This window comes from Mesocricetus auratus, unplaced genomic scaffold (assembly GCF_017639785.1).
Source record: "Mesocricetus auratus isolate SY011 unplaced genomic scaffold, BCM_Maur_2.0 Super-Scaffold_100691, whole genome shotgun sequence".
Classification (NCBI taxonomy): Eukaryota; Metazoa; Chordata; class Mammalia; order Rodentia; family Cricetidae; genus Mesocricetus; species Mesocricetus auratus.
Genome location: NW_024429267.1, coordinates 44309887 through 44331053, shown reverse-complemented (window position 1 = coordinate 44331053; position 21167 = coordinate 44309887). Strand labels below are relative to the sequence as shown.

Below are 21167 nucleotides of genomic sequence, written 5' to 3'. Positions count from 1 at the left end.
CTGGCTGTCCTGGTAATTTGCTGTGTAGCCCAGGCTGGCCTCAAACTCATAAATCTGCCTACCTTTGTCCCTGTGCTGGGATTAAAGGTTTGTACCACCACTGCCTGGTTTGATTGTTTATTTATTTATTGCTGTGGTTTAAACCCAGGGCCTGAGGAATGCTAAGCAAGCTTCCCTAGTTTCTTTTAGGCTTATTTTAGAGAGGAAGACTAGGTTTCTGAGTTTCTGGGTTTCTCAAGGTCATGAAGACAGCAAACACCCAAGACTGGATTCACATTGCTCTGCAACTCAAACTTTGGCCTTGCTCCCAAGGCAAAGGGCAAATAACCATTTATATTTAACAAAGTCTATTGTCGGCAAACAATGCTGTCTTGTTCTGGGACAAAGATATGGAGGAACTGCCTAGCCCCTGAAGCTCTATCACAAAATCCACAAAATTATCTCCAAAGTCTTAAAAAACTTTCTGATAATCTAACTTACATCATATCCCATGGTTCCAAATTTGCAGATGAATAAAGTAGTTCAGCCTATGATAGGTAGATCTGAACTGAGTATGTGAAGACTTTGTTGTTGTGTGGTTGCCTCCTAAACAGTTCAGGGTAGCAATTACACAGCATCTGTATGTATTCTTAACACAATACAATACAATGCATATTGTATTAAGAATTACACATACTGTATATGAGGTGGTGGTGCAAACCCAGAGGCCAGTCTGGTCTACAAAGTGAGTTCCAGGCTCCAAAGCTACACAGAGAAACCCTGTCTTTTTTTTTTTTTTTTTTTTTTTTTTTTTGGTTTTTCGAGACAGGGTTTTTCTGTGGCTTTGGAGGCTGTCCTGGAACTCGCTTGGTAGCCCAGGCTGGTCTCAAACTCACAGAGATCTGCCTGTCTCTGCCTCCCGAGTGCTAGGATTAAAGGCATGCGCCACCAACGCCCGGCGAGAAACCCTGTCTTGAAACTGCTTCCCCCAACAAAAAATTCCAAAGGAGGCAATTTCAAGTACACAGAAGGATGCATGTGACTTATATAAAAAGACTATTTTACAACTGGGTGTGGTGCCCCATGCCTTTAGCACTGGGGAGGCACAGGCAGGTGGATCTCTGAGTTTTAGGACAGCCAGGACTACACAGTTAGACCTTGTCTCAAAAACAAAGCAAACAAACAAAAGTATTATTTTAACATCCATGGGTTTTGGTATCCATGGGAATTATGGAATCCATTATTGGAAGACATTATCTTAGCTCTTATTTTAATGTTTCTATGTTTTGCCTTGGGGCTTTTTATCTCCTTCCCTCTGTCCCTCCCACCCTTCTTCCCTTCCTTTCTTTCTGTATGCTCTATTTTCCTGCTTCTCGTGTCTGGCTGGCTGGTGGCTGCCTGGTTTCTGGTCCTGGGCATACCCCTCTCTTTCTCTCAAGTTTTCTTCTTCTTCCCTGAGCCTCACTCTCTCCATCCACCAGCGTGACCTATCCCTCTATTGCTTTCCTATCGGCTGTTCAGCTTTTTATTAGACCAATCATGTGCCTTAGGCACACAAGGTGAAACAGCAGCACATCTTTACATAATCAAACATAACAAGTGTAGCACCTAGTTACATTTGCCTAGTTAAAGTAATGTTCCACAACAAGTGTTGGATCTTCTGTAACTGGAGTCACAGATGGTTGTGAGACACCATTCTGGGACTGTGAATTGAACCTGAGTCCTTTGGAAGAGCAGCCAGTGTTCTTAACTGCTAAGTTGTTGAGTGAAGCCTTTTCCTTGCCAGCTGCTTTGCTTTTTCCCCACCAGTTGCCTGGGCTCTGCCACGCTGTAGTCCCCAAATATCACACAAGACGCTGTATTAATTATGAAGCTGTTAGCCTTGCTTGTTTCTTACTGGCTAGCTCTGACTTAAGTATTTACCCCATAATTGTTAATCTAAGTATTTCTCTTACCAGAGAAAAGGGTCCGGACTTCTTACCCCTATGGCAGCTACATGATCTACATGATGAATCCCTGTGTTTCTCCTTCCCAGAATACTCCTCGATTCTTAGTCCCACCTATCTTGTTTCCCTATTGGCCAACAGTGCTTTATTAACATATACACAGGACTTCCCCATCACTGAGTCATTTCTCCTGGCCTTTTTTTTTCCTTTCTACAGTTTCTTGAGACAAGGTCTATCTGTGTATCCCTGGATAGCCTGGAACTCAGTACGTAGACACCAGGAGGCTAGGCTCAAATTCACAGAGATCCATCCACCTGCCTCTGTCTCTGGAGTGCTGACATCAAAGGCATGCACCACCATGCTCATTGATGGACATTATTGCTAGATATTAAGAGGCAACTATAGCTGGGTGATGGTGGCACATGCTTTCAATCCCAGCACTTGGGAGACAGAGGTAGATGGATCTCTGAGTTCAAGGCCAGCCTGGTCTATAGAAAGCGTTTCAGAACAGCCAGGGCTACACAGAGAAACCCTGTTTTGAAAAAAATATAGATAGATAGATAGATAGAGGGGGTGGGGTAGGGGGCTGGGAGAGGGAGAACTATGAAGTCCTGGTTGTTCTGTGCTATAATTCTTACCTCCTTATGAGTTCTACAGTTGAGCTGCTACACAGTCTACAGTCTACACCTTCCACTCCACCTTCTTATCCTCCAGCACTGCCAACCCACTTCCTTCTGTGGAGCAACTTCACACTTGCATCCTTCCACTAGTCAGGGTCTCAAGGATCTAGCCTGTCAGAGCCAAGGGTGAGGCTGAGGAGGACTGGTCCCAAGCACCCTAAGCAGAAAGGGGCTCTTTGTGAGTAGTCCTTTCTTCAATTCACCAGGGCAGCTTTCTTTTCTCTTGTACACAGCTTCATGTTTTAATGAACTTTGCAGTTCATTAAAATGTGTCCATCCTTTTCCTGTAGCTGCTCCATTCACAGGTTACAAGAAAGTTTATAATTAAAAGGTACTTGTCAAGAAAATACCAAGCAGCCAGGCCATGGTGGCACATGCCTTTAATCCCAGCACTTGGGAAGCACAGGCAGGCAGATCTCTGTGAGTTCGAGGCCAGCCTGGTCTATAAGAGCTAGTTCCAGGGCAGCCTCCAAAGCCACAGAGAAACCCTGTCTTGAAAGACAAAACAAAACAAAAAATACCAAGCAGAGACTAGTTGTGACTAAAATCAGTTGCACAGGTCTTCAAACAAGCTTCTGAGCAATTATGTTATCTTTCTCTTTTTTTAGAAAAGCATTTCATGTGACTTGCTGTATAGTGAGGATGACTGAGAGCTTCTAATCCTGCCTCTACTTCCTGAGTGCTAGGACTATAGACATGCACCACCATGCCCAGTTTTATGTAGTGCTGGGGAATGAACCCTGGGCATCACATATGCTAAGAAAGTGTTCTACTACAAAGCACTATTCCAAGCAACAAAAGGTTAATTTGGAACAACTTAATACGCTGGAAAATAGGAGTCTAACACCTGGGCTGTGGTTTGACTAAGAAAGAGGTTTAGATCTTTTCTGTCTTCCTTTTTTTCCTTTTTTAAAATTAAAATATATTATTTTGTTTGTTTTGATATAAAATTTCAGTAAGTATTAGCTCTGACTGGCCTGGAACTTACTATGTAGAACTAACTAGCCTCAATCTCTGTAAGATCCTCCTTCATCTGTTTCCTAGGGTTATAGATATGTACATCCAGGCTTAGCTTTTTGATCTTTTGTGGGAATGCTAGGTCAGTATCAAGTAGGTGTGCACTGGTAGAATTAATTAATCTTGAGACATCCCAAATTATAGATTGTAGGTTGGATTTTATGCCAATCAGAGGTCAGTAAGCATGATGGAGCTGGGAATGTAAGAAAACATGATTGTCTCATGCCTTTGATACCAGTATCCTGGAAGCAGAGACAGGAAGATTTCTGTGAGTTCGAGACCATCCTGGTCCACACAGCCAGTTCTCAACCAGACATGGCTATAAAGTGAAACCCTGTCTAAAGGAAAAGAAATAGTAGTTGGATGGTGGTGGTGAAAAAAAAGAAAGAAAAAGAAAAATATTGCTGCTGGGGATGTAGCTCTGTTGCATGCATGCAACCCTGGGTTTGCACCCCCTACCCAACACCACATAAAAATACAAAATATGGAGCTGGAGAGATGACTCAGTGATTAACTCAGTGCTCTGAACTCAATTCCCAACATCTACATTGGACAGCAAACACTTGTAACTCTAGCTGCAGGAAATCTGATGCCCTCTTCTGGCCTTCTCGGGCACCTGTACACACGTGGAACACCCCCCACCCCCCCCTTAGAAAACATAAAACATCAAAATCCTTTCCTTGTTCTATCACTGTTTCTAGAGTTATTGGCTCTCTTGGGCACAGCAGAACCTCTCACAGGCCTGACCTTGGAAATCCCACCAAATTAGCTCTTCTAACCCCAAAGCTCTGTGGCAGGTAGCAGACCAGCTGGTACAAACCCTGTGCGGTATTAGGGGCTAGCTGGCAAGAAAAGAGGAGCTGAGCAGACAAGGAACTATGGGGCCCAGGGTCCAGGATATCAAGGACAGGAGAAGGACAAAACACATCTGAGCAACTTCAGGACGGACAGCTGCTCACAATATGGAGCTGATGGCAGTCGAGTCCTCTCAAATTTCACAAATTGAATCAGTTTTGGGTTGGTGAGTTGTTTCAGCTGGTAAAAATGCTTGTTGCACAGCTCTGGTAACCTGAGTTGATTCCTGGAGCCCATGTGAATGTGGATGGAGAGAGGCGACTCCGTAAAGTTGTCCTCTACACATGCATCACAAAATTTTTAAATCTTAATTTTAAATCATAAAAATTTAAAAATCAGTTGTATTTATTTTCTTTTTTGAGAGACAGGGTTCCTTTGTGTAACTCTGACTGTCCTGGAACTTCCATCCCCTTGAGTGCTGGCTTTAAAGGAGTGTGTTATCACTGTCGACTGTGTTTTCATTGTGAATTTTAAGATGGATCTCTTGCAAAGGTTCTCTTATGAGTCATCACTGCAAAACATAGTGCTTGCTCTAGAGGGACTAAGAGTTTGTTGTGGTCAGAAGATGGCATCAGCTTCCCTGGAACTGGAGTTCTGGATAGTTGTAAACTGTAAGCATTGCAGCTTGGATGGAAAGGGATCCTGACAGTAGGGAACCAAAGAATACCACAAAGTCACCATAAGCATAGCAGCTTATAGCCCTGCTCCAGGGAAAGGTTTCCCCAGCAAAAGGGTTACAGTTCTGCTCTTATCTGCTCTTGCAAAAAGTTGTTACTTCTCTGATCGGTTCCAAGTCTGCGAAAGCAGGTCTTATCCAAACCTCATTTAAGACATTTATTGGAAGGGAGGAATCCAGGAGGGTGGCTGCCTCTGCCAAGGTGGAACAGGGCAGCAGAGAATGAAACAGGCGCAGGGCTTATGTAGGTTTTAGGGACAGTTTTTCCATGGTGGAGATTTTCGGGGTGGGAATTGGCTGGATTTCAATCCCTGAGTTTAGAGCTCAGGCATTGGCTGGATTTCATGTTCAGGGACTGGTTGTTTTCTTTGTGCTGAGTTGGTCAGAGGCAAAGTGTGTTTCTTTGGCTCTGGATTCAGGGCCAAAGTGTGTTTCTTTCGCTGGCTCTTTTTAACCTTTTGGCTCTGGTTTTAGGGCCAGGATGTGTTTCTTTGGCTGGCCCCCCCCCTTTTTTTTTCCCTACAGAACCCTACTGGGTGCTAGGTACTGGGCCCAAGACCTTTACGAGAGCAACAAGGGCTCTTAACCACAGGACCATCTCTTCTGTGGATGAACCACCATATACAGGAGACAAGAGAACGGTAGGGAGGAAGAAGACTCAGGTCATTCTGTTTACATTTAGCACTTGCTGTTTTCAAAGCTCATGGCACAGAGATCTTTTGCTGAATTAGCTGTATATGGTGACTCACGGAGAAGTGTGGTGGGCATCAATGAATTGCCATGGCATTGAACTATGCGGAGGTGCAAGGACGACTTAAACTCTCTAGGGGGTGGGTTGTAGCTCTCTGATGGTTCAGTCCTGCGTCTGGCGTCTAACAGGAATTTAGGATGTATTTACCGACTGATTCTATCTAACAGGACGAAGAGGGAAGGATCATTACAAATCACTGAGAATCCACTCCAGGAATACAGAAACCAGAGGGCACCGTACATCTCTTCTCAGGTTTTCTGGCGGTCACAGAGGGAAGAAAGTTCTAATCCATGATCCTGGTCCCCAGGGAGTCCCCAGACCAGCTATTTCCGGGTTAATTCCCACCCACCTAGAGTGTTTCCGGTCTTCAGCGCTGGAAGCGGCAGAAAGGTAAGCTTGAGTTTCAAGGACATACATGGACCTTGGAAGTCATTCCTGGCCCAGACGGAGGCGAATCAAGGCGAAAGCAGCCCTTTAATTTTTGCGACACCTAGCACTGCCCGCCAATTATTTTCCTTACGAAGAGTACAGGCGGCGGGCAACGTCACTTCCGGCCACCTGGCGGTTGGCCAGATCCGGACGTGATGTCAGCTCCACTTCGTTCCGGGAGGAGGCAAGGCTGGTCTTGACATTTCCTCTTGTAGGTACCGGAGTGCACCGAAGCTGCCAAGATGTAGTGTCTTAAATAGAGTTGGGGATTTGGCAACTGAAAATGCAAGTCGTCCAATTAAATTTAAACTCACCACAATGTACTTTTTAGTTACAAATAACCCCACATGTACTGTTCATATTTATACTAAAAATTACTTATTGGAAATACAAGTTTCACCAAATGCCCTGCCTTTTATCTGGCAGCTTTGGCCTTGAGCTTTCCTTTGTCCTGGATTCTAATAGAGATCCTCCAGACTTTTGCTGCTCTGTGAGACAGACAAAGTTCACCTAGGGCTGAGTATTGTATGTTTTAGACAGTAAGGTGCTCCAAGCCTTGGGGATGGATCCCTTGCATGAATACCGGGCATATTTACAGGCATTCTGTGGCCGGTGCCCTGTGTATTCTTTTTCATAACACGGCTAGTATTTTTTCTTTTTTTGAAAACTAGCTGTGAACTACAGGGCTAAATGGCACAGGTCTGGAAGTTGCACGATATTTAGGAGTGGGATAAATTGTTACCTACAGCTTTCTCTGTTGCATTGGACAGAGCATCAGAGAGGCTGAGGTGTCAGGCAAACAAGAGTATCAGTGCTCCACCCCTATGGAGGAGTCCATTACTTCATGCATGATAGGCATGGTCTCTCCCACACAACTACACTTTTCAAGTTCCCTTAAAGAATTTCATCCCACCTCTCATCTTGCAAATGAGAAAAGACACATCATACTTTAAAGAAAAATCAACATCCCAGTGCCTAGATAACTTTCTCTCCTATCCACGCTTCTGATACAGTTGTCTTTCAGCACAATGGTAGGCATTTATTATAGTATCTTTTTTCAGGGGCCGTAATGTATATCAGTGATAAGGTAGAGTGTGTACTTGTCACACACAAAACCCTGGTTCAGTCTCCCGTCCCCAGATTTAGATGCCTTTTTACAGATGAATCCTTTGGCTTCGTTGTTCCTATATTTACCCTGTATAGCTTCCTGGCCTTTATCCCAAGACCTCTCTTTTTCTACTCTGCCCAGTGGGGAAAATGATTGTTTGGGCATAGTTCGGAGCCTGGCCTTTGCCTGCTCCAGCACTGGGCTATTTCTGCTCTGAGTGGTGTAACTCAGGGCCTGTTTTGCTATAATGCAGCCAGGAAGGGGTGTTCCTGGCAAGGCTGACCCTGACCAGCTGTGTGGGTACAAGAACATCTTTTCTTGTGCTGTAAATTGAGTCTTTTTTTTTTTGTTTGTTTTGTTTTTACAAGACAGGGTTTCTCTGTATTGTTTTGGAGGCTATCGGTCCAGCCCGGCCTCGAACTCACAGAGATCCGCCTGCCTCTGCCTCCCGAGTGCTGGGATTAAGGGCGTGTGCCACCACAGCCCGGCGTAGATTGAGTCTTATAGCACATGTGCTCTTGCCAAATGTCTCACCTTGAGTCAGATTTTGTAGCTACTCCTGATTTGTACCTGGACCTCTCATTGAACTGGTCTGAGTGCCAAGATTCCTCAGGTTGTGTGCACTGATAAGCCTGTAGCCTTTCTGCATAGACCCAGCCTTCCCGGACTAGTCTTATGAGCTAATGAAACGAGAAGGCTAGAGGTCAGTGGGCTTGTGGTCAGTTGGTGAGACAACCAACAGCCTTTCCCTCCCTCCCTCCCTCCCTCCCTCCCTCCCTCCCTCCCTCCCTCCCTCCCTCCCTCCCTCCCTCCCTCCCTCCCTCTGTCTTTCTCTCCGCAGTAGAAGGGGTAAGAAGGTAGGGCAGAAATGCCAGGAAGGGGCACCGCCTTGTTGTGAGGACTTGGAAGCAGAGCGTGTGGAAGGAGAGGGGTACAGGAGACCACTGGAAGGAATAGCTTTCTTTGTGAATGATTAACTCCAGTCAAAGGAGGTGACCCAGGAGGAGGGTCCACTTACTAGGAACTTTGGACTTGGGGCAGAGTGTCTAGAAGACTGGTGTGTGGCCTACAGAAGAAGAGGACGTGACTGGGCGTCAGGGCTGGGCTTGCAGAACTGGAGTAAGATCAGGCTCGCTGCAGGCTTCAGGAATTCCTCAGCCTTCATTTCAGGTGGCTCATTCTTGCAGTCATGGCTGTGGAGTCCGCCAGCCCCGAGTTCTCAGAGGGCTGGCCGTGATGGTGGGGTTCTGTCTGTGACCTCACTCATTCTCCTCCCTCTCTAGGCAGCTATGGATACCAGACTGTTCTGAGAGAAGTGGGGCATGGCTGCAGCCCTACAGGTCTTGCCCTCTCTCCTCCGAGCCCCATCACGTCCATTCCTCTGGGGACCCCCAGTGGCCCGGATGACCAGTGGTATGGCCTTGGCAGAGCATGCGCGGCAGCTATTTGAGAGTGCCGTGTATGCTGTGCAGCCAGGCCCCATGCTGCAAAGGGCACTGTCTTTGGATCCTAGTGGCAGACAGCTGAAGGTGCGGGACCGGAGCTTCCAGCTACGGGAAAACCTCTACCTAGTGGGCTTCGGCAAGGCTGTGCTGGGCATGGCAGCTGCAGCAGAGGAGCTACTGGGCCAGCATCTTGTGCAGGGTGTGATCAGCGTTCCCAAGGGGATCCGGGCTGCTATGGAGCATGCTGGAAAGCAGTAAGGATCTGTGGGCGGGGGCTGCCCTTTGGAGGAAAACTTCTCTTTAGCCTTGGCGTTCCTATGGCCTGGGTCTGTGTCTCTCTTGACACTCTCACTGGACAGCCGAGGAGTCGGGTGGGAGGAGAGGAGCCACCCCAGCCCCTTCCTGTTTGCTCCCTCCTCAGAGAGATGCTGCTGAAGCCACACAGTCACATCCAGGTGTTTGAGGGTGCAGAGGACAACTTACCAGACCACGATGCACTGCGGGCTGCACTGGCCATCCAGCAGCTGGCGGAGGGGCTCACGGCCGATGACCTGCTGCTTGTGCTCATCTCAGGTGGGGTGCCCCCAAAACCAGAGCTCCCATGTTTGCAGGGTGAAGTTGGGACAAGGGAGGCAGTGAGGAGCCTAGAGGGAACCCTGTGGGTGCTGTCAGGACAGCCATCTATCCTGAGTTGTGATGGTGAGGGCACACTAATAGGCTCCCACATGTCAGAATCTTTGGAAAATGCTGCTGCCTGCAGCTGTGTCTCCTGGGCTCCACAAGCTGAGTTTCCAGTCCCCACAGAACTCTCTTCGGTTGTCTGTTGTTTTCTTCTTGATTTTCCTTAGTCCGTGCTTTAAAAAGTTTATAACTTTTGTGGTGCTGGGGATCGAGTTCAGGGCTTCACACAGGCTAGGCAAACACTCTACCCCTGAGCTCCATCCTCAGCCCTCCCAGCATCTTCTGGGATCTGGAGTACCCTAGCTAGGGGACAACTTCACTCCATGTCCACAGGGGGGCACTGTAACTCCACCTTCTTAGTCTGCTTCCCTTGTGGTCTACCTGGTTCCCCTCCTGTCTCCCTGACACCCTCACTGACTCTGCAGGTGGGGGCTCAGCCCTGCTGCCTGCTCCCATCCCACCTGTCACACTGGAGGAGAAACAGACGCTCACCAAGCTGCTGGCAGCCCGTGGAGCCACAATTCAGGAGCTGAACACCATCCGGAAGGCCCTGTCCCAGCTGAAGGGTGGAGGGCTGGCTCAGGCTGCCTATCCTGCTCAGGTGCATCATCACTTCTTCAAGCAGCCCTGGGCTCCCCACATGTGACAGGGAGATGAAAGCTTTGGCTAACGTATGAGTTGGTAGGGAGAGGTCTTATTGGAGCGGTCCCCGGAGGAGAGGATGAGAGGGGGCTCTCTGGTAGGGGTTCTGCCCGCCCAACTGAAAGTGGCAAGACGTAGACAGATGTGGGTAAGGAAGCATGCCAGGCGGTGTACACCCAGGGCCGTTTGTCCTTAAGGGCCTGGGACATGCAGAGTCAAGACTGAGCCTTTTTCTGTGCTCTTTGCCTAGGTGGTAAGTCTCATCTTGTCAGATGTGATTGGGGACCCTTTGGAGGTGATCGCCAGTGGCCCTACTGTGGCCAGTGCCCACAGTGTGCAAGACTGCCTGCATATTCTTAACCACTATGGTCTTCGTGCTGCTCTGCCACGTTCTGTGAAGACCGTGCTCTCTCGAGCGGACTCTGACCCCCGTGGGCCACATACTTGTGGTCACGTCCTCAATGTCATCATCGGCTCTAATTCTCTGGCACTGGCTGAGGCTCAGAGGCAAGCTGAGCTACTGGGCTACCATGCCATGGTGCTGAGCACAGCCATGCAGGGTGATGTAAAAAGCGTGGCCCAGTTCTATGGGCTGCTAGCCCGGGTGGCTGCAGCCAGCCTTACTTCATCTATGGCCGGGCAGCCCTTGGAGGAGGAGGAAAAGCTCTATCAGCTGGCAGCTGAGCTCCAGCTCCCAGACCTGCAGCTGGAGGAGGCTCTGGAAGCTGTGGCAAAGGCTAATGGCGGCCCGGTCTGCCTCCTGGCTGGTGGTGAGCCCACGGTGCAGCTGCAGGGATCTGGCAAGGGTGGCCGGAACCAAGAACTGGCCCTGCATGTGGGAACAGAGCTGGGAAGACAACCACTGGGGCCTATTGATGTGCTATTTTTGAGTGGAGGCACTGATGGGCAGGATGGGCCTACAAAGGTGGCTGGCGCCTGGGTCATGTCTGATCTTGTCAGCCAGGCTTCTGCTGAAGGCCTGAGCATAGCCACCTTCCTGTCCCACAATGACTCATACACCTTCTTTAGCCGCCTCCAGGGCGGAGCACACTTGCTGCATACAGGGTTGACAGGGACCAATGTCATGGATGTCCACCTCCTGATTTTTCGTCCTCAGTGATGGCATAGCTCATATTTTGGGAGTATATAAGAGACTTGCAAGGGCAGGGTCTCTTGGGAAGATCCAGGGCTGGTTCCCAGGGCCTCATTGTGTGTCAGGACTCCCTATCTCTTTAGCCTTCTCCACCCTGCCCCAACTAGATTGTAAGACAAGGGCTCCTTTCCACCTCTCCTTTCTGTCAAGGCAGCAGGAAGCCCTGAGGCCCAGAAGAAGCTCCTTGCCAGTTCCCAGTCCTTATTTCTTCCCCAGGAACCCATCTGCCCAGATCATCAGCATGTTTCTTCCATGGGTGACATTAGGAGCCTGGAAATAAAAAGGAGCATGTTGTGGGGTCTCAGCTCGCCTCCATTCAGTGCTGTTTTCTTTAGTGCACATCTTCAGGTAGCTGCTGGGGAGGGGAGCACGGTGTGGTCCTAGCAATGGCGCCAGCATCTCACTGTTCCTCACCCGCCTCTCTGCTGGGCACACTCAGGGTCTGCTGATGGGAATCTGTGAGGGCTGAATATGGCTCCTAGCAGCATCAACGTGGGTGAGCAGGACAGATGTAAGGATTGTCACCTATTCAACCACGACTCGCTGTGGCAACCTGACTCCTGCTGGAGCCTGGCTGGGTGGAAATTCCTTCAGTATTTGGACCACTCTTAGCTTTCCCCCTTTATCCTACTCTCTCTCTACCCAGGGGTTTCTTGAGGCTGTGGGGCATTAAGGTTGTTCTCCCATGTCAATTCCATTTCCCTGGGCTAATGCCATGTTCAGTAGCTGCTCCTCAGCGTACACAGTTGGGTCCTGGTGCCAGCATTTCAGTGTGTGTCTCCAGGATTGGAACTGTAGTCAGAGCAGTGAAGGAGTTCAGCAGTCCCTCACCCTGCCTGTTACAGCTGTCAGGGGTGAGTCCCTTAGGTTGGCCTGCAGTCACGACCTGACTCCCCTTGAGCCCTCCGCTGGCTATCCTCACCGTGCGCCACGGCTCCAATCCCTATATGAGTGAGCAATAGAATCACATAGGAATAAAAAGCCATAGAGAACAGTGAGGCCTGGGGCCGCTCCCATGGGCCCCTCTTCCGCTGTGAGGGTGTGCAGGGCTCTAGGTCACCGTTGATGTGTCCTGGGAAGAGCCGCCATTCTCCATGGGCTCTGCACAGTCTGGCTAGCAGTTGGGCCGTGACCCTGAGACCTAGATCCTGCATGTTTCAGAGACTGAAAGGGAGAGAGGCAAGGCAAGCTGGCTCTGAGGACCAGTGAGGCTTAGGGAAGCGGAGTGGTGTGTACCATTTTCTTTCCTGGCGTCAAAGTCTCAGGCATTTCACACTGGTGTTCTGGCATCCCCCAGAGGTGCTCTGCCTTTGTGTTCTTGACCTGGGAATGTATTCCTGTTGGACACCAAGCTGCAGGCAAGAGCTTTGAGAGAAGAGGACTGGGGACCAAGGACTTGCCAGCCACATCCTCAGTGTCTTTGTGTGGTGAGCATGTGAGCATGGGACACGTGTCAGAATGCCTCTGGAAGTGTACCCACAAGTGCCTTTCGGAGCAGGGTTGCTTATGGGTATGGCTGCCTCCATCGCCTGCTGAGGGCTTTACATATGGTCAGAGTCTTGCTGGAGCTCCCCTTGTCTGCCTTGCTCTCTCTTGCTGTACCTGTGTTTTCACAGTCTGGGGGCCAGAGTCCGAATTGGACCCCCTTAGGGCAAACAGTTGGTGGGCTTAACTCACTGTATTTGCTCACCTGTATATTTGGTCAGTCTAGATGATAAAAATATGCAAATTCCTCACAGTGAGTGCTCAATAGAACTTTCCCCTCACTCCATCAATGTCAGTTATGTAGCTGGGCCTGGTGGCTAGGTCTCCTACTTGAGAAGCGAGAGGACAGAGAGTTCATGGCTAGCCTAAGTTACAGAGAGAATTCCAGGTCAGCGTAGGCAACTAAGTGAGATCCCATTTCAAAGATCTTTAAAAAGAAGGCTGGGAATATAGTCAATGGTACTTACTATTCTAGCATGTGCGAAGCCCTGGTTCAGTTCCCAGCACTGAAAAATAAAATAAATGAATGAATGGCTAAATATACATGAGTCTTATCAATATGGATTGTTGAAGGAATTCCCTCCTTCGGCTTTTGGCTGCCATTTCTCCTGACTCAGGTTCCTGCTGCCAAATCCCCATTTCATTTTCATGTGCTGACACTTTCCATGGCTAGAGCATTGTTCCATGAGGGTGCCCAGCCTTCCTTTACCTTAAAGCCTCTTGGTTCTCTGCACTTGGCATGAGCTGTGGGTTTGGAGAGCCTGTGGGTCTGGGGTCAGCTTATCTAAACCCATTTGTCCTATATTAGAGAATTAGAGAAGATTGTCTATCTTGGGGTTAGCATTAGTTAGTCATAGACCCAGCATGAGAACTTGGTTTGGACCCTTTTGGTCATTCTCTGCTGCTCTTTGGGGCTCAGACACTCTGGGGCTAGCCTAAGGTTCAGGCAGAGTTAGAGGATGTACCTTTATTTTCCTTGTTGCCCCTCAGGGGTTTGAGGGTTGTCATATGATCATACTTAGCTTCTTCAGGGAACTCTAAAGCAGATTTGTTGATCTCTTTGTGGACGGAAGGGCGGTGTGATGATTTGGTAGGAAACTCCATGCATGTGAATGGTGGGTGTACACCTAGTGTGCATGTGTAGGAGTGTGTGTCCAGTGCAACCTCCAACCAGCCACTGAGCAGGCCTCCACACTGCTCCATTGTAAGGTGCAGGCAGTTTGGTGTAGTTAGAAAGTTGGGGATATTGTGGGACATGGGCAAAGAGACTTTAAAGGCTGGCTGGCAGAGATAGGGTGGCAAAGAGCCTCATGGGTCTGCCTGGGGGAGTTAACCTTACTTTGATAACACAGACAAGGTTCATGAAAATTTTAGCAGGGCAGTATACCAAGAGGATGTGGCAGAATTGATGTAAATGGCAGGGGATGAAGGAATGTGAGGAGGTAGGAAGGTTCCAGGCGGAGGGACACACCATATTATTGCTCCCGGCGCTTCCTCCCTCCCTTTCCCACCTTTGCAAGTTCCTTATGGCCTCAGCCCTGTAGCCTTCATATAGCCTTGGCAACTCTGTTCTATTTTTATTTTTTTGAGACAGGGTCTGGCTGTCTTTCAACTCAAAGAGATTCATCAGCCTCTGTCTCCCAAGTGCTGGGATTAAAGGTACCACCACACCCAGTTCATTGGCAACTCTTTAGATGCCCACTTTGGAATCAAGATGAAAGCCCTGGTTCAAACATCCTTGGGAATAAATGAGCCCCTCTGTCCATGGGAATGTCATCAGTGCCTTGAGGGTGTGTGAGGTAGAGAGACTGGACAGTTAGTGTGCTCATTTAGAGGGTATGGAGAATCTGTGTTCATATAAAATCTCACTACAGTCGCACTTAAGTGACCTGGAAGGCACATTAGAGTGGGAGCCAGGTCCTAGGCCCTTGTCCTGGCCTCCTTACCTTCATTTCCTCCTCTTTCTGATGTAGACAGTGTTTGTGCCCTGCTCTCTTCTGGTGGGGCAGGGTTATTAGCAGCAGATGGATCTCTATGGAAAAGCTCCATGCAAACAAGAAGCTCAGGGAGAGGAAGAGGGGAAAAAAAAAGAGATGGGGGGAACTAGACAGATGGGGCTGTAGAGATGGCTGCTCTTCCAGAGACCTGAGTTCAGTTCCCAGCTGTCTGTAATTACAGTTCCAGGGATCCAATATTCTCTTCTGGTCTCTGTGAGCACCAGCCATATACATGATGCACACACATACATACATGCAGGCAAACCACTTATACACATACAATAAAAAAGTTTTTAAAAATAGATAAAAATCTGTAAAAAAAATCCTAGATTTTAGTGTCTTCCAAAGGTACCTGTAAGGAGATTTCAGTTTAAAGGGGCCATCTTCTTGCCAGAAAGGGCCAAGATTAGAGCCAGTAGGATATTGGTGTTCATGGCCTGAAGCCAAACAAGCCACCTGCCACCTATGTCCTCTGCTGTTAGAAAGACATTAGCTGGCCTTATTTATTTGTTTGTTTGTTTATAAGACAGAGTCTCATATAGCCCAGGTTGGCCTTGAACTTGGGATGTAGCCAAAAGTGACGTGGAATTTCTCCATCTCCCTTTCTCTATCTCGTGAGTACTGGGGTTACAAATGTGTGCCATCATCACAGTTTTATGTGGTATTGGGGATCACACCCAGGGTCTCATGAAACTAGCTGAGTACCATCTGAGTCACATCTCCAGGCCTTCCTTCTTAGTGTGTGTGTGTGTGTTTGGGAGTGTTTGTCACTGGGCTATACTTCCAGTTCAGGGATGGTATTTGATCTATGAGAGGTCCAGGAGCTGAGGGGGGCTAGCTGGAGTTGCAATCAGTTGCCTGCCTAGCAGGGAGATGGTCCTCTTATGTCTCGGGTAAAAGGACAGAGAAGCCTGACTCCCTCTGAGTTTGGTTCATGTATGAGCAACATAGGTCCAGATTGGGGAGGGGACAGCTGGCCTGGCCCCAGCCTGGGTTAGAGGATTTGGAGTATGCTAGGGGTGGAGATGGGCTGTGCATGTGGATGGAGCGGGTGAGCCCTGATACCCAATAACTTGGGTAGACTTTCACATCAGATAAAGTTGTAGTGAGCTGTGCCCAGCCTGGGAGTGGTAGTTTTCTCCAAGGGGCAGGGATGCCTAAGGGTCAAGCCTCTTAGGTGATCACTTGTGTCAGTCTGGAGGCTTTGCTTGCCCTCCTTCCCCTTGGCTCGGGCTGGCCTGTAGTGGCTGGAAGGTATGGGCTGTAAATGGATATTTGGTCTATAGCAACTATACCGGCTCCATTTGGGGTGCAGTGCTGTTAGGATCAGTGGTAGCAGCTGCTGCTGTACCAAAACGACCTTCTGGTCAAGGGTGAGGGAGAGTTAGCCTCTGTAAATGTGTGCCCTAGGTGTGCAGTCCTTAGGCCACCACCCTTAGCAACTCTAACTCATGGGACCATATCCACCTTCGTGATCTGGTCCACTATTGGTAGTGGGTGATTCAGGGAGCTGGAAGATCTGGTCCTACCCCAGACAGGCAGCCTGAGACCTTCCCCCAGAATGTACCCCATTGGGAAGGTCCCCTATGGGTCATCACTCTCCTAGCCTTTTCTGGCTCTCCTGAAGCCAGCAGAGCTCTTGGGACTATGAGCTTTTCAGTCTTGGTCCCAGTCAGAGCCAGCCCTGCCTGGAGCTGGAGTCCCAGCTAAGGAGGAGGCCTGGGCGGCTCAGCCCTGTCTCTTCTGTCCACTCCAGCTCACCACCTAGCTTTAGGCTCTCAGCTCCTTCTGGCGGCTCCAGGTTGTCCCAGAAAATACACTTGTAGCTTCACTCAAGAGCTAGGGCTACCTGCTTCCTTCCCACCTCCTCGCCCCACCCCTCCCACAGAGCTGAGACCTTTCTGTTCCTCCCAGCCCCAGGGAGCCAATTGTAGGAACATCTGTTCCCTAGGTTCAGATGCTGTCTGCAACTCTGGGGAATTCTGTCTTGGGCACCGTGTCTGGGCGGGAGCTGGTCAAAAGACCGGTAGACAAGGGAAAGATGTCCCGTTTCCTATGGCTTTGTGAGTCTGGGGGTCAATAGCCTGGAGGAAACCTGGGAGCTGGTGATAGGGAAAAGAGCTCTGCCCCGCCCCCTCCACCTCCACCTGGGCAGTAGGAACAGCCCCAGCACATTCCCACCCACAACCAACCCTGGGACAGGCACTTGTGAGGGTCACAACCGCGGTCAGTGCAGCTGATGCCCCCTGGCAGTCTCCTGGCTGCAGATCAGCTAGAGGCAGGGAGGACTGGGCGTAGACTCAGACCTTCAGGGGTGTGCTGTTCTGGGTGTCCCAGCCTCTCCCTTCACTCTGTCGGGTTCCCCGAGGGTCTCCCTCAGCCTTGGGCCATCAGCAGGAGCTGGGTACCAGGGCAAGGGCAGTCTGCCAGCTCCCTGTTAGCTTTCTCCCTCCGCCCTGCTCTCGCTGACCGGTAGGGCACCTGCGGCTAGTATTCTGCTGCTTCCGTTGCCCTGGGCAGAGAAGTGCTGTGCCCCGGGCTGCCTACCGTCCCCACCTGCCCGCCCCCAGGGCTTCGGCTGCCCCGCGTCCGTGTCCCCGAACCCCCAGCTTACCTCAGTGGCGCTGTCTCCTCACCAGAGGCACCGCAGTGTGGGAACTGTCCCGAGGAGCCGGTTCTCAGCTGAAACAAAGAGGTGGGGGAGAAAGAGGGGGGCAGCGAGAGAGGGAGAGGGTGAACGAGCAGGCGAGGAGTGAGGAGTGGAGGGTGGAGGGGGAAGAGGGAAGGGAGAGGGTGAGGAGAGAGGGGGAGGACAACAAGCCGCTACTGCCCCTGCCGAGAGAAAGCCCGACTCCCCTAACTGGAGGGCCAAGAAAGGAGGGAAGAGGAAAAGGGGAGGGGGCCAGGCCGAGAGGAGAGAGGGGCGGGGAGCAAGAACAGGGTGAGGGGATTGGGGCAATAAGGGGATGTGGGCAGAGGAGGGAGATTTGGGGGAGGAAGGGATGCAGTGAGCGGAGGGGTCCCACCCCGTCCCATGCTAGGTTCTGATCTGAGACTTGAATGGGTAAAAAGCTGAGCAAGAAAGGGGGATGGCCGGGAGAGAGACCTCCTAGGCAAAGGACAAGGGCTGCTGGGCTGGCTTGGGAGGCCAGGGCCGGCCACAAAGGCTTGAGAACAAAGGTGTCGGAGGGGAGGAGTAGGACCCCTGCTGACCGCAGGTGCGCCAGCCCTGAGCACACAGAGGAGTGTCCTGAATGTCCTGCAGGTTCACTGGCTGCCCAGGCTGGAGTGGCCCCTCGAGGTCCAGGGTCCGGGGGGAACAGGCAGGGCTCCCTTTCCTTGGGAACTCTGAAAGCCCTAACCCACACTCCACGACTGACCACACATCAGGATGCTGGTGTTACACTGCCTTTGATAGGGAGGGGGAAGAGACGGTTCATCGGGACGGGGTCCGAGGGGCCTCATGGGAGGAGCGGAGGGTGGTGAGCATCTGGAGGAAGCGGAGTGATGGGAACCCAAGCAGGGGAAGAGGCAGTAAGGAGTGGGTACAGAGCGCTCTTCACAGACCCACCTGAAGCTGGGGCCTCCCACTCCACCCCACGAGCTTCTTGGGCCACCTAATGCAAAAAGGTGAACTGATGGTCGATGCTGTTACCCTCTTGCTGCCCAATACTGTTGTGACAGCAAGGACACTGCCTGGGAAAGTCGCCTTGGCCGGCTGGGCTCAGCGTGTGCTGGTTCTGGCAGAGGGAGGAGAGGGGGCCTGGGTAGCCATCAGGTCTCCTCCTGGGCTCTGAAGTGCAGGAGCTCCAGCTACCTTTCCTGTCGTACTGCCCACCGAAGAATGTTCTTTTCTTGTCCACCCTGAGATTCCTCATAGTCATTGTCCGGAGCAAGGGGATGGAGCATGTGAAGCTATGGTGGTGTTTGGGGGAGAGTTAGCCCTCAAGTTCCACCCGGCTGTCACTAAAGTCTTCTCCAGGAACCTGGAGCCCCAAGAAAGGAAAAGACTTTTCTTCCTTCCCCATTACTTCAGTAACAATAACAACAACAATGTTTAGTGTTAGGGCTGGAACCCAGGACTTTGCATATGCTAGGCAAGCTTGCTACCACTGAACTACACCCCCAGTCCTTGTGCGTGGTATATGTATGTGCGCATGTGTGTGTGGATGCTCTCACTCATGTGGATGCACATGGTCGGGGCTGACTCTGACATGTCTTCTTCAGTGTCTTCCCCCACCAATTTTTTTGAGACAGTCTCCCTGAACCTCGTGTTTTTGGCTCAACTGGTTGACCAGCAAGTCACCGGGATTCACTTGTCTCTGTTTCCCAGGTGCAGGGATTCTAGACTCACAGTCACACCTGGTTTTTACTCAGATCCTGGGGGTCTGAATTCTTGTCTTTATGCTTGCACAACAAGCACTTTACTGAGCCCCTTCTCCAGCTCCGGTCATCATAGTCATCACCCTCATTATCACCATCGTCACTGTCCCTGTTAATATTATTGGAGATAGGAACTTACTAAGTAGCTAGGCGGGCCTGGGGCTTCCTACGCCATCCAGGCTGGACTTGCGGTCCTCCTGCCTTAGCCTATAGGCATGCACAATTATGTCTGCTGCTTTAATTTATTCTTCATTTATGATTTATTTGGAACTTAAAGTTGCCAGAATAAGAGTGGTATGAGTGAGCCGGGCGTTGGTGGCACACGCCTTTAATCCCAGCACTCGGGAGGCAGAGGCAGGCGGATCTCTGTGAGTTCGAGACCAGCCTGGACTACCAAGTGAGTTCCAGGACAGCCTCCAAAGCCACAGAGAAACCCTGTCTCGAAAAACAAAACAAAACAAAACAAAACAAAAAAAGAGTGGTATGAGTGACACACATATGTCCTTGGAGGTATATATTTACATATTTAACTTTTGTTTTTGAGACAGAGTCACATTCTGTAGCCCAGGCTTTGCTATGTAGCTGAGGCTGGCCTTGAACTTGCCATGATTCTTCTGCCTCAGCTTCTCCAGTACTGGCATTATAGACACAAGGCATTGTGTCAGCTTATTCAACTATTTTTTTTAATTTGATTTTTTTTTTCAAGAGAGGGGCTGTCCTGGATTCTGCCTCCTGAGTGCTGGGATTAAAGATGTGTGTTACCAAGACTGGCTCTATTTTGATTTTTTTTTCGAGACAGGGGTTTCTCTGTATTGTTTTGGAGGCTGTCCTGGAACTCTCTCTGTAGACCAGGCTGGCCTCGAACTCACAGAGATCAGCCTGCCTCTGCCTCCCGAGTGCTGGGATTAGAGGCGTGCTTGTCTGTGGACCACATGTGTGACTAGTGTCCATGGAGGCTGGAAGAGGGTAATAGATCCCTAGAACGGGAGTTGCAGATGGTCATGAGCTGTCATATGGGTCCTGGGAATCAAACCTGAGTCCTCTGTAAGAGCAGCTAGTGATCTTAACCATTGAGCCACCTCTGCAGCCCTCAACGGTCTTGCTATTCAACTATTAGTATTTTCTCCATTTTCTTTATATATTTGCCGTTTGTGCATTCGTACATCCTTCTGTCCCCACCCCAGCTGGTTAAACAAGTTGCCTACTTTTGAAAGGATGACTTAATGACTCTGTCTTTTATGCTGCAGCCAAACCAGCAGAGCTCAGATCATGTTGTGTAGTGAATGAAGGCCGGTACAAGCAGTGCATGGCTGAGTGGATTCATCTGCTGGGATCCTGAGACCTGGCTGCGGTAGGCTGAGCTGTGCTGGGGCTGTAGTTCTGGGAGGGAAGTGAAAGAGTGGGAAGGAGATTTGCCCACCAAAACGTGAGCATGTGGTATTTCCTGGGTGTAGAGCTGTAGCATATGTCTGCAGAGATGGCGGCAGGCAGGCGGGCGGGAGGGTGGGGGAGGGCCGAGTGGAGCTTGAGAGCGAATGGCCATGCCAAAACACCTGGGCACACTTGAGAGCCTGTCTTGCCCTGAGGTAGGAGGGAAGCTGCTGGAGGCCTACCCTAGGCCCTAACTTTGGAGCCCTTTCCACACCCCCATGAAAGACAGGGCAGGCACAGGGGCCTCTTGGCAGCTGCTCCATGCTCACTTACTTTGAGGGGCTGGATAGGGCCCTAGCTCTTGTGTCTTGGTTTTTGGTATGCTTTTTTTTTTTTTTCCTGAGACAGGGTCTAAACTGGCCTAGGTCTCCTGAGTACTGGGATTAGAGACGTGCACCACCATACTCAGCTTCAGGGTAACATTCTTGTTACAGCTTCAATGTCCCCTTACTTCAGATAGCTGCTTCCAACTCCTGTCCAGAGAAGTTTTGTATTGGGGTCTGTGGAAT

At 50.1% G+C, this 21167-nt stretch overlaps 1 protein-coding gene and 1 long non-coding RNA gene across 7 annotated transcripts; one reads left to right on the top strand and one right to left on the bottom strand.

The window, feature by feature from the left end:
- The first annotated feature begins 4869 nt into the window (after window positions 1-4869).
- Window positions 4870-11666, top strand: Glyctk (glycerate kinase). Of its 6 annotated transcripts, none has more exons than XM_013117103.3 (6): window positions 4870-5794; window positions 6072-6294; window positions 8725-9140; window positions 9308-9459; window positions 9993-10168; window positions 10460-11666. In XM_013117103.3, the coding sequence occupies exons 3-6, from the start codon at window positions 8764-8766 to the stop codon at window positions 11327-11329; spliced, it is 1575 nt and encodes a 524-aa protein (XP_012972557.1). In that variant the 5' UTR covers window positions 4870-5794; window positions 6072-6294; window positions 8725-8763; the 3' UTR covers window positions 11330-11666. The 6 variants fall into 6 exon arrangements, with proteins under 6 accessions (XP_012972557.1, XP_040595921.1, XP_040595922.1 ...); XM_040739987.1 differs by having other exon boundaries at window positions 6072-6544; XM_040739990.1 differs by having other exon boundaries at window positions 4880-5794; window positions 8955-9140.
- LOC121137537 lies at window positions 6360-8602 on the bottom strand. Its single transcript, XR_005874814.1, has 3 exons — window positions 8460-8602; window positions 7976-8121; window positions 6360-6610 (listed from the first exon to the last, which is right to left on the bottom strand). It is a non-coding gene; the product is annotated as an uncharacterized LOC121137537 (long non-coding RNA).
- Window positions 11667-21167: the final 9501 nt, after the last annotated feature.